Source organism: Macaca thibetana, chromosome 2, assembly GCF_024542745.1.
Source record: "Macaca thibetana thibetana isolate TM-01 chromosome 2, ASM2454274v1, whole genome shotgun sequence".
Lineage (NCBI taxonomy): Eukaryota > Metazoa > Chordata > Mammalia > Primates > Cercopithecidae > Macaca > Macaca thibetana.
In genome coordinates, this window is record NC_065579.1 from 127,913,587 (window position 1) to 127,927,008 (window position 13,422).

The following is a 13,422-nucleotide window of genomic DNA, read 5'->3' on the forward strand; positions in this document are numbered from 1 at the left end:
CTGGTTAATCATGTTTGATTCTTCTTTACTCTTTGATTCATCAGGAGTAATCAGATTTCTGAAGGTCCTTCATAAATACTTCAGTCTGCAAAGATGAAAAAGAGGAGCCCGAAGAACGTCGTATGAAATGAACACTGAGATTCTGAGATTCTCTCAAAACAGCCTCAGGTGAACCAGGAGAATAAGCAGCTTAATAATCTTTAGTGAGGAGGCTGGGAGGGAGGGGGCCACACGTGTGCCGCATACCTGTACAAGAGTACATATTTCCTGTCTCTTCCATGTCACGTTCTCTTAAGCCCCGAGGCTTCTACACTGGCAATTTGCACTGCACGGAATGCCTTTCTCCTCTTCTCTGCAATGAGATCAGCTGCTCCTCAGTGAAGCTTTCTCAGAAGCCTCCCACCCCCACACCCGCACACACACTGACAGACACACAGGACAGACAGCCCTGTGCCGAATCTCAGCCCTGTGGCAGGGTATTCCCAGGAGCACTCCTCATTAGTCTGGGGTCTTCTCCAGGCAGGACCTGAGGTTACCTTTCTCTTCCTCCCCAGCGCTTAGCACAGTGCCTCGGTTCAAACATGCACTTACTGAGCCTGCCCATGGCCAAAGGGCCAGGCGCTGGGTTGGACTGGGGCTGGCAGTGGTGAAGAGAAGGAACTCTCGAGGGGTTGAGAACAGGGGCTCTGAGTGACCTGACATCTACCTGCTGTGCCATCGTGACCATCTCTTAAACCCTGTGCCTCGGTTTCATCAGCTGTAAATGGAAATGACAGTCCTGCTTGCCCCCTCACAGGGCTGTTTTTAGGATAAAAGGCAGGAGGCAGAGAGGAGTTGGGTGACACTAACTCCTGAGAGGGGGTGAGAAAATGATGTCATTTCAGCCTTTAGCCTTCTATTCCTTTCTGTTCTCTTACCCTGCTTCATTTTTCTTCCAACCACTTATAGTACCCCGCTGACACATTATATATTTGGTCTCGCTTACTGCCTGGCTCTGCCCTACTAGGATTAAGCAGCACGAAGACAGGACTCTTGTTTTCTTCTCTGCTGTGTATTGGCACCAAGGACAACAATGGGCATGTAGAAGGTCTCAAGTATTCCTCAAATGCATGAATGAATGAATGAATGAATGAATGAATGAATGAATGAGAAAACAAATAAATGAATGATGAAACAAACGAATACTGACTGACCAACTTATGAGGCATACATCTGGAAGAGACAACGGATGTTAACAAAATGCGAGACTATGAATTGCTATTTTATGGCAATAATTACAGGCATATTTCACTTGTTTTTGTACTGGCCAAAAAGTAAAGGCTGCATATGAATACAATTCTTGAATTTTGGTGTTATGCTATATGGCATAGGAGTCCTCACATCTGCACCCAACATATCCCCAGATATGTAATTAATGTGGCATTAACCCACACGCTCACTTACTGATGGGATTATGCATTCATAGAGTCTTCTAAAAGAGAAGGAATCCTCTCTAAGACAATCTATTGCTCCAAGGGACCGGCTGCTTAGATTCAGGTTTCCTCAAAAGCTAGCCCTTGATTTTGACTGATCCAGGAGCAGAGCCTTCCCATCTGCAATGAAGCATCAGTGGTGGCCCGTATGAGCCCCCATCCATGTGGCAATGTATCAAGTTTCCACCAGCACAGAGAACAGAGGAGGAGGAGGAGGAGGAGGATGAAGGTGCCCAGGAGGTGCCCAGACTCTATAACCCCTCCCTGGACTCATGGCTTCCAAGAGGTTCCTAAAAAGTCTCTTAAGGTATTAGTTTTGTTCTTGCCCTTAACATCCTATAAACACATCTGCTTTTGTTTGCTCTCATCTACCTGGCCATGGGCAGAAGAAAACTTGTGCACAAGGTAAAGAGAAGAGAAAGATCGTGATTTTTATCACCATCATAGCTACCGTGAAAGCCCTACATTAAAAAGCATGATTATATGCTGCCCAGTGTATGGACTAAGTTTTTCAAGATTCAGTTTTACAAAAATATATCTTAACGATGCCTCCAAATGAGATTAAAACATTTCAGTCAACAACATACACACAATCTCAGTCCTACCACACTTTCTCTACTATGTTTTCCATAAACTACATGCCCTGGAGTGCTTTTATTTTTCCTGTTTTTAAAAGGTGTTTGTATCCCTTTTTTCTCAATATCCAGTGGTGAGAAAAGTGATTTATCACCTGCCACACTACTGCTACTCAGTATTCCCACCATAAATCGTGCCTTTGTGACAAAACCCTTATCTTAAAAAACAGATAGCATCAACCATTACCGCTTTTTATGTCAATGTCCTTTTATTTCAGAATGACTCTGTTTTCATTACAGATCCTTAAACATATTAGCAGAAGACACATTCGCAGCAAATGCTTTCAGTGAGGGGCAGTCCAGCTGTAGTCACATTCTCACTTCTAACAGGGGTAAAATCCTTAAGTAAACACGTTCCACAGGGGCTGTGCTAAAGTACATTTTTCAAAGACCAATGCCATTTGGTTGAAGTCAGCTCCAGAGGGCCACATACCTTTTCAATCAAAGCCGCAGCTGCCGGGGTGAGAGTCCTGCCCTCAGAGAAGAGCCTGGAGACCTCTACCTTTATCTCCCCTGAGCAGGCGGCCCTCACCTCATCAACAGACTGCTACAAAAGTTGATCTCTAAGACGGCTGCTCAGAACCGGAAGACCAGAAGCGGCAGTGCGACGGAAGCTGGTGTGGTCACAAATGTGTCCTGAGCACTGTTTTGAAAAAACAGGAACATACTTTCCACTCACTCCAATCCTTGGGCTGCAATAGGGCAGGGTAAAGAATGGAACATGGCACTGGGTTTAGAAAAAATTTCCTAGGCAATTTCATACTTAACTTGAGCAAGGGACAGTATGATACTTTTTAGAAATCTAACTAGGTTTGCGTCAACAAAATGTTGACTCAATGCAAAAAAGGTCTTAAAAATCATTTCATTTGGTATCTTTCTTTTAAAGAAAAGCAAGCTGGAGTGAATAGGTAGAATTCAGGTGTCCAAAGTCATTCTTGTTTCAAATTCCACGGTAAAAAATTGATAAAAATAAACCATTAAATCTGTTTGCCCAGGCTGTGAATTTGCTAAGTTTTGATCCATTTAGTGTGGTCACACGAATTGATTTTCTTCCTTTATCTCTCATCCCTCTTTCAGAGATTTAAATAAGCTCTTCCAAAGTAACAAAGTTCATCTGGTTAAATTGCTAGCTGCTAACTCAGTTGTATGGAAATCCAATGCTGTGTTCTATTCTAGTGTACTCTTAAGTTGACATTAAAAAGTCCAGGCTCAATTCATCATAGTGCTTAGAAATGTCATTAGCATCCATTGGTTCCTTGGAGTGTATTCCTCTTTCCTGGGCCTCAACACTTCACATGGATGTCAGAAAACCAAGCTATCTGGGGATCTCTGTGTGAACAACTCCCATAAATCACACTGTACATTCCGGCTGTCAGGGTGAATATAACTCAACCACAGTTGGTTGCGTCCTGGTTCCAAGCACACCTGAGTCACTGCAAGCAGTGGGACAGCAGTACAAAAAAGGAGCAACACTGCCCAGAGACAGCAACAAATCAGATACTCAGAGAAATAAGTACATCGAGCCAAGAGGGATGAGGCAGAGGGAGCAGCTTTACTTTGCAGGAGTGCCACCTCCCTTTTTCAATAAAAAAATGCAGATTCCCTCCTGCATTTGGGAAAACTATGCATATGTGTCATTTGGATTTCAATGGTTTAATGGGAAACTAGGAAAAAACTGCTGGAATTTTGAAAAGATAGCTCCTGGAGCGGTTAGGCTGGAAACCTGAGATAAAGTGAGAAAATACCACACAACTCATTAGCAAAAGGGACGTTTTCGGCTCTTTTGTGTCCCACAGTGTGCCGGAATTAAGGCTTATCTCAGAGCCTCTAGTAAGATACACAGGTTGGTTGTTGATAATTGGCTGGAAACCAGGGGTGATCTGTTGAAATGCTGATGTGTCTTACCTGTCCCAAAGGCCTCTCTGAGGTCCTACAGTGACCCTCTCTGACAAGACAAGACCCCAGAACATATTAAGGTAGGACCCCAGAGCAGATCAACAGCTAGGCAAGATCTCCAGGGCCTTCAGTTGCCAGGGAAAGACACAGTACATACAAAGCACCCAGAATCATGTTTCTGTTACAGACTGCAGCAAGGGACAATCTGCAATGTGGTGTCTGGGAAGACAAGGAGGCAAAGTGAGGGGCAAAGTGTCCTCTAAGATGAAATCTAGCCACAAAGCCAGAGCTATATTTAAGCAGTAGAACTTTCTAGCAGGGGTTAACACACCTCAGTCACCAGGTCATATTTGTCCCACCACCTGTTTTATTAAATAAAGTTTTATTGGAACAAAGCCATGCTCATCCAGTCACCTATTGCTTATAACTGCGTTCACACTACAATGGCAGAGTTGAGGAGCTGCAACAGAGACTGTATGACCCCCAAAGCTGAAAACATTTACCATTTGGCTCTTTACAGGAAAAGTTTGCCAACCCCTGTTCTATGGGAATACCTCAGTGGTAAAAGGTGAGTGTCAGAGATGGTTTTCATTTTTCCAAATCTATGCAAGTCCACCAAAAATACTTTATCAGGCTTTAAAAATAGCCACACACACAAATACGTGCGTGCGCGCACACGGTCCTTACCACAGTCAGCTCTAAACATTAACCCATGCTGTACCACTTTAAAAATACTCACAGCAAATATAGAAGAGTGTTTCTATCCCATTCAAGATAAGCTGGTCAAGTTTGCCTTGCCACACAATGCAAACTTCTAGCTGCGCGCAAAAGCATGCAGCTAGCCTCTTAGTACATCCTCTGGACATGAGTGGTTTGCAGGAGGAGAGAAGGTCTGACATTAAAAGAGCAAACACCCTTTATTCTAACATCACAGAGAAGTAACAGTTGTCAGGATTAATGAGGGGGCTCTAGCCCTGTCCGATATTTGACACTCAGCCTATAAAGGGAAAAAATGTCAAACATCAATTATCTTCTAAAGCTAAAGGCTGTCCTCTAAGTACACTCTAACCCCTCTCTTGGAGCCTCTTGACTGCTAATCTTCTCACCATCAAGAGAACTTGCCCCAGGATAAAACCAAACTGAGTACTTGACCATGCTAATTAGGCAGAGTGAGCTGGTATAGCTGAGAAGTCCTTTTTAGCCACTCCCCTCACAACACTTCTTTAAAAACAGAAATAAAGTCAATGAATTCAGTGGAACAAGCACTTTTTTTTTGGGTGGGGGAGGGTGGGGAAATGGAGCCTCACTCTGTTGCCCAGGCTGGAGTGCACTGGTACAATCTCAGCTCACTGCAACCTCCAACTCCCGTGTTCAAGCAATTCTCTTGCCTCAGCCTCCCAAGTAGCTGGGATTACAGGAGCCCACCACCACGCCTGGCTAATTTTTGTATTTTTAGCAGAGATGGGGTTTCTCCATATTGGCCAGGCTGGTCTCGAACTCCTGACTTCAAGTGATTTACCCGCCCTGGCCTCCCAAAGTGAGAAGCAGCACTTTTAATACAGCAAAATAGCCAAAAGGCAGAAAACAGTATTGACTCAACCTAAAAGATAAGAAGGTGCTTTTTACAACAAATTCAACTTACCCTCTCATCTAGCCCCTTTTCATGTCTGGCAGTTCAGCCTGTGCTAAACAATCCCGTCATTTACAGCACAGTCCTATTGGGGCATACTGTCAAATATAACCGAGTTTTATATCTCTCAGCTCACCAAAGGGCTGTGATAAGGTGTCATTCCTTTGAAGTGCTATACAAGAGAGCAAAGTGATTTTTTTTTTAATAAAAAAGTTAATAAGTTAATATATCAGAAAATCTCCAAGCTCTAAAGGAGTTCATGATTATCACAAAAATTGGTATTTCTGTAATTCAACATGATCGCCTAAAGAACTAATGAACATAAATGGCATTATACTGTACTGAAAAGGAAGAATAGGGGTTTGTAGTTACACAGGTACTTCTTGAGAAAGTTCACAAATAACTACAGAGCAAATACAATATGTGTGCTGTTCACAGCTCACACCGGTGCCAGAACCTGAAAAACCGTCCTTGCATGACCAACTCCACTGTGCTACCTTATCCCTCCCAGAGGGTTCGGAGACCCCATTTTCAAGGCAAATCTCCTTTCCAAACTAACATGTGCCACGAGCTCAGTGAAGCACCACACAAGAAGAAGTTGTCCCAAAAATCCTCATCTCATCTTTTTCTCCCAGGAGTTGATCAAACACAGTGACCTTCTCAAGTAGAAATGCGAGAAATGGCAGTCAAATTGAATAGAAAGTTAACTACCAAACTTCATAACATTTACAGTTGGGACACAAATGTGAGTTGTGCTTAAAAAATAAATTGCTTACAGACAAATGTGAACTTTATCCGAGAAAGTTCAGGAGAAAGAGGAGGGCATTAGAAAGAACATGCATTGCATTGTAGAGAGGGCAAATAAAGACCGGGTCCAGTCCCAGTTCTGCAGCCATCAGATGACGGAATGGGAACAGGTCCTTCAGCTCTGTATGCCCCTGTTTTCTCATTAGACAAGTAGGAGACCGAATTAACTGATCCCTGAGTTTTAAAATTTTTCCTATGATTCTTTATGGTGATCCAACCAATTTTTGCATATTCCCTAAGTAGTGAGCCTCTTAACAAATGTATATTTGACTGCCTAAACTTAGAGTCACATAATTTGAAAGTTCAGGAGAAATATCATGGAAAGAAAGAGAAAGAGGGGGCAGAGGGATGAGGAAAGAAGGACAGGAGAAAAAGAGAAAAATCAAGCGAAGTCATCTTCAGTTATGTTGCTATCATTCTGCCGGGAGTTACTATATGTGGAAGAAATTACGCACATGTGTGCATACACACACACACACTGGTATAGGGAGCTGCCTATTTTCTTCCAACATCTTTCCTTTGCCCTCACCTACCCCAAAATGAGGAAATGAGCTCTATCCAGTGTTAAGGATGGGAGAACACAGTCTAAATTGAGATGGATTAAAATAACAGTTTACATATATGAGAGGTGTTACCCAAAGCCAATCAAAACTAAGGCTGAAATAAAGCTGATATCTATATACATGATATAGGCTGAGCGAAACTGCATCCTCAAGACCTAAGTTGCATTGTGTCCCATAATCAATCTACAAGTCAAGACAACTGCTAGTGTTTCTAGGTTCCAGTGTGCCAAAGAAGAATGCCATAGCTTGACTTTAGCAGGGACTTTACATGTACTTTTTCTTTCTGTATATAAAAAAAAATCAGTGACCCCAGCTATATAAAAGGTAGAGAAACAAGTTTTCAGGGTGATGCAAGCAGAATTCTAAGTTCCCCCAAATACTAGGAAATTTATCTTTTCAAGACAAGCATTACCACCAAACACAAGTTTCTTAAAGAGCCTGGTGAAATCATACAGCTTTTACCTTTTTCAATTTTGCACGATTGAACTCACTGTCCTAAATACAGTTGATAGACACGAACATCTATCCTGCGTGCTAAAACAGTGGGACGTTACAGAACTGTCATCTTGCTGGTGTGTGTTACTCTACATTTAGAGTTACAGACAAAGAAGTCAAAGTCTTAGAGATAAGTGAAATTTCTGGAGAAAGAGTGATGAGACTAAATTAGAGTAAGTTAAAAAAAAAAAAAAAAGCACACATTAAATCAAGCACAACCCACATTCTCAAGACACTTACTTTCAATGCCTCTATTAGCACTGATTGCAGGGCTGTCAAAACATTCATTTTTGCTGACCTTAATCTGCAATGTGATGTGATGTTTTGGGACATGACTAAATTAATACTTTTCTAGATGGAGTCACTCGCTCATGCATAGTTGATGAATCATTCTATAAGAGGTCAATTTTCATTCATTCATTTTAGCAAAGAGGGTTTTTCCCAGCCTTCAAACCCAAATTCAGATCTTCGTATAATGTCTTTCCAAAAGCAACTTTTCAGAACAATGAATCTAGAGGAAAGCTTGATAAACCCAAGGGATGAGAAACCCTTACATGACTAGCTTCTGCTGTGAGTGGATCTCTGTAGAAAGTTCTACTCATGCTTCCTTTACTCACTTATGTTTTACATTGCAACACCACATGTATTCAGAGACGCAGATGTTTGTGATGACTAGGATTAATAAACAAGAGCCCTTGGTACTTGAGGAATCCACGCTGAGTGCATCGTGTGCCGTATCTCATTTCCTCCCCCTGCCAGAGAGCTTCCCTTTTTCCACCCTGCTCTCCGTCCCCAGGGAGGATACCTTGTATAGAATGGTTCTCTGGTCTCTCTCACTTCCTGGCTTCTAGCTGGGATCAGTCAATGGAGTACAGGAGAGGAAAACCAAGGGAGAGAGGAGAAATGCAGCCTAGATTTGGGTCCTGCCCCAAAGCTCCTTCCTGTGGGGTGACTCTTGATAGTGCTCTCTCCAGAGTGCACAGCTCCTGTCTAGACAGCCCCCTTCACAGACTGCCTTTCTTCTAGGTTCTGGTACCTCCTTCCACTCCTGCCCTTCAAGCCCAAGACCAGTCACAGCATTGCTACTAGCCCAGTTACTGCCCTATGCTCTTCTTCCTGTACCCCAGAGTTTAATAGACTATGGCCCCAGAGCCTGTTTTTGTGAATCATATTACTGGAAGACACACCTGTTTGTTTAGGTACTGTCCATGGTTGCTTTCCCTCTAGAGCAGCAGAGTTGAATAGTTGAAGCAAAAGCCACATGGCCTGCAAGGCTGAAAATATTTACCATCTGGCCCTTTACAGGAGAAGTTTACCGACCTGTGTCCTACACTCTTCTCATATCCTTGAAAATGGTCCTTTTACTAATCTCTCTGATGGATCCTATCTTAAGTGTGCCATTTGTTGACTCCTGGGATCCTTTATGGTATGGTCCTTGACCATTCTTTCAAGGTACCTTTAGTTACTGTAACTGTTCCCATTACATAGGGGAAAAGGAAATTAGAACGAAATGTTTTGATGAAAAGGAAAGGGAGAATGAGTGACGAAAAGTAAAAGCCTGGCAAGAAGGGGTAGAGAGAGAGCGAGAGAGCTTGATTGGTTGATTTTATGGGTAAAGTGTTAAAAATCTGTCAATACACTGGGGACCCACAGGATTTCTTTCTTATTTCAAAGATAAATTAATAGAGGCCATTAATCCAAGTTTGAGACCATTGAGGAGCCTGCCCCCTTTCTGCTTGGATATGAGAAATGTGAACATTTCAGTTAATGAAGCAGAAAAGAGTTTAGGACAGAATTCTTTCTCCATTCTTGAACTGCTTGAAAAATTACACGGGCACTTGGTTTGCTAAAAGAGTATTACATGGTTAAACACGGTTCCTCTTAGCCAGTCCCTACTCCCTAGACTTTGAAAATTACCTCAGTAATATCTGAAGAAAAATTTTTCCAAGGTGCACTGATTTTGCAAGGTCCTTGATTTGGTCTGAATGTTGGTGTCCCCATCAAATTTATACGTTTGACTCTAATACCCAATGTGATAGTAATTAAGAGGTGCGGTCTTGGGAAGGTGGTTAAGTCATGAGGGTTCTATCCTTGAGACTAGGATTACTGCCCTTTGAAAAGAGGCTCAAGGTAGCTCTCTTGCCGCTTTCACCATGTGAGGAGAAAGCAAGAAGGCACCATCTTTGATGCAGAGAGCCTTTACTAGACATTGAATATGTCAGCACCTTGACCTTGAACTTCCCAGCCTCCAGAACTATGAACAGTACATTTCTGTTGTTTATAAATTACTCAGTTTAAGGTATTTTATTATAACAACCTACATAGATAAATGGTAGTCCTACTCTGTGGGGTCTAAGACCAATAAACAGCTACTGCTAGATAATCATAAAGAGTAATCAATTTGAGTTACCAGTTATTTAGCATGTTAGATATGCCAAGGCCCTTACAAATACTTTACATTGTTTTTTTATTTACAGATTCCAACAAACTTATTTTAAAAGTACTATTATGATTTCCATATTTTGGATAAGAACATGGAGGTGGATAGGTGTTGAGAATTAGCCCAAATTTGTAAACAACAGAGACTACACTTTAACCAGCTTTTCTGAATGTGGCACACTGCAAGTTGCCCCTGTGTAAGAGTGAATTTCACTGAGAAGCAAGAAGCTCGCCACTGAGGATCTGACTGTAATAAGGGCACAACTCAGAGGTTATTTTGTAAATCACTGCACCATTGTTGAGGTTTGCTCCATGGGATCCATCCCATTAGGTATGGAGTGTGTGTGTGTGTGTGTGTGTGTGTGTGTGTGTGTATTTATATGTGGTCATATTTACATCATAATATTTAGACTAAGCTCCTTCAGACCTATACAGAAAAACTTATAACTTCAAATCTCCCCAAAGCAGCCATGATTCCAGAAGAACTTAACCCATGAAAAGAAGGCCTTTCACATTCCTGTTAAGTCTCCGCCTATCATTTCCATGTTATTTGGTACCTCAGACCCCCAAGTCTTCCTCCTATGGGTGTTGATTTATTGAGCTGAAAAACTGAAAATCCATTTTAGAATTGAGTTGATCTTGGCTGAGGAAAAATATCAATTTTCAGAGCTTTGTCTAGGACCCTGCAAAGGACTTAAGAATTCTTAACAGAGGTTCATGAATGGTCCCAAGAAGTCTACAAGTTCCATGAAATTGTACATGTACAAGTGAGAGGGAGGGGGGATGAGAGCCTCTGAGAATGTAAATTTTTTGGCATGAAGCTCCGTAACTTTCATCAGATCCTTTTGGGGTTCTGTCCTCCCCAAACCACAAAGAATCTGAGCAGAGAGCTAATGCAGTCCTCTTGTCTGTCATGCAGCCGGCTCTCACAGCCATGCTGGTTTAGCCAGAGAGGCAAACACACCAGCATCTTCCCTGCTCTTCTGAACTCTCTCGAGTGTTTCCCATTACTCTTTGCATTACGCCTTACTCACCACTGACTCAAAGTGATCCTGTGACGTCACCAGGCACTATTTCCTACAGATGGGAACTTGACATAAAGAGCAGAAGGCTGCACTGGCCTCCATCCAAATGGTTTAGTGACTCAAGTAACAACAGAGCCTCTTCTGTGGCTGGGGCTGTTTCACCTGTGAGGCAATTTCTTGACATCCTGCCTAAGACTCAAAATAGGGCTTTTATGTAACCTTGACTTGTTTGCCTACAAAAAGTGCATATGGACCTCTTCCTATACCTCTCTGGACATCTGTGGCTGAGTAATTCTGCCTAGATGACTATGTTTTGTGTTATTGCTATTTTCCCAGAGTGCGGCTTCAATTGTATCTTGCTTTATAACAATAAAATCTACCTCGAACTAATTCTGAAATACAATGCAGCTGCCTTTGCTGGATCCAGTTAACAACTTTGACATAACATACCAGAAGCAACCAGCAACAGATTTTATTTCAGTAAAATGCCCTTTTTTGGGGAGGAGGGATACATTCTGGAGTTTGAGATTTACTCAAGTGTAAATTTCCAAAGTTCAGATCTACTCCTACGTAAGGAGAACAGACCTATGAAAAGCATAAGCAACACTCCTTTGGCAGTTTTCACAGAAAGAATCACCTGTGTGTGTGAGCAGCTTTCTCTCAAAGAGAACTGATGGTTTGCTTATGATGTTTTTTATTTTTCCTCATATTTTAAAACACACTAAACGCTCCCCATGCTATGAACATATACACCCAACCATGTTATGTTTGTCTTTGAATAAACATGACTCTACTTTTGGAAGACACATCTTTCAATAACCAGCCTTGGAATTTGTGTGAGTATGTCTGTGTGTGGGTGTGAATGTGTGATTTAGTTATTTATATTTTATTTAAGATTTCGTTTCTATTTTATTTAAGATTTCTTTTCTGATTATAAAGAAGTATCTGCTTATTGTGGAGAATCCAATTTTAAAAATTGTATGAGTGTATATTATACATTCAACTTCTGGAGTCCAAGTCCCAAGGAAATGGGTAGAGGGACATTATTACAGTACTATTTGCAGGTCCAAAAAAATGCAGAACAATTTAAGGCTCTGTCAATGGAAATGTCACTGAATACAGTGGATTCACATTCATATGATGCAACAGCATGCATTTATTAAAACCAGTAAGTTACATCTGTATCTACTGGAGGAATGGACACAATATGCTATTACAGAAAACATGTTGTAAAATGAGCACAAGAGGATTGCATCTGTGTAAAGACAATGATTTAAAAAAAAAAAAAAAGCTAGACATGGTGGCTCACATCTGTAATCCTAGCACTTTGGGAGTCCAGGGCAAACAGATGGCTTGAGTTCAGCAGTTGAAGAACATCCTGGGTAACATGGCGAAAACCCATCTCTACAAAAAACACAAGAAATTAGCTGTGTGTGGTGGCACATGCCTGTGGTACCAGCTACCCAGGAGGTAGATGTGGGAGGATCACTTGAGCCCAGGAGGTTGAGGCTGCAGTGAACCCAGATCACACCACTGCCCTCCAGCCTGGGTGACAGAATGAGACCCTGTCTCAAAAAAGAAAAGAAAAACTGACATCTCATATGTGTACATGTGTTTCTATTTTGTATAATCATGAAGAAGGCTATGGAAGGCTTTGTGCTGGGCTGCAAACTGCTTACCTCAGGGCATGAGAAGAAGAAAACGAGAGGAAGGCACGTGGAGATTTGTCTTTTTTATTTTAAAATGTCTATTGTTTCAATGATTGTGGCAACTCCACATAGCTTTTTAATTTGGGGGATGGTGCCTTCGATAAAGTATTTCTTTTAAAGAAAATGAACTATACATTATAGTAAAAAACTCTGGGAAACCACTCCGCTCGCCAAGATAGACCACTGCTGGCAACTTGCTGTGTACAAATTCTCATTATTTCCTATACCTATACTAACAAAAATACATTTTAAAACGAAGTGTATATTATATCTATACACACACACACACACACACACACACACAGTTGGCTAAATGTTTTTATGATGATTATTGTTTATATACACACACAGTTTTGTTTACACTTGTTCACTCAATGAGGCTCCAATAACTCAATGAGGCTCCAATAACTCAATGCGGCTCCAACTGTCCACTGGCATGGGATCTGGCTGGACAGAAATGTGGCATAAAGGAAAGCACACAGAGCCAGATATGGATTCGGATCCCGTCATCCCCAATGGTCAGCTGTGTGACCTCTGAGAAGGCACTTACCCTGAGTCTCAGTGGTGTCACTTGTAAAATGAGAATGATACTATGTATTATTGCAGTGTTGTGGGGACAATGAAATGAAATAGCATATTAGGAAACAGCCCATTCCTCCAACAGACACAGATATAACTCATTGGTTTTAATAAATGCATACTATTTCATCACACAGATGTGACCTCAGCTTATTCAGTGATACTTCTACTG

At 41.7% G+C, this 13,422-nt stretch overlaps 1 protein-coding gene across 2 annotated transcripts in view; it reads right to left on the bottom strand.

Annotated features, from left to right (window-relative positions):
- PDZRN3 (PDZ domain containing ring finger 3) overlaps positions 1-13,422 on the bottom strand; it is a 240,034-nt gene that overhangs the window by 184,661 nt on the left and 41,951 nt on the right. Inside the window, exon 1 of one of the 2 annotated variants that reach the window (XM_050778556.1) lies at positions 1-13,422. This exon is cut by the window's right edge and continues 19,787 nt beyond it. The exons of the other annotated variant lie outside the window; for it this stretch is intronic. Within the exon in view, the coding sequence (XP_050634513.1) occupies positions 1-12 (12 nt within the window). The 5' untranslated portion in view covers positions 13-13,422. 2 annotated transcript variants of the gene reach the window in all.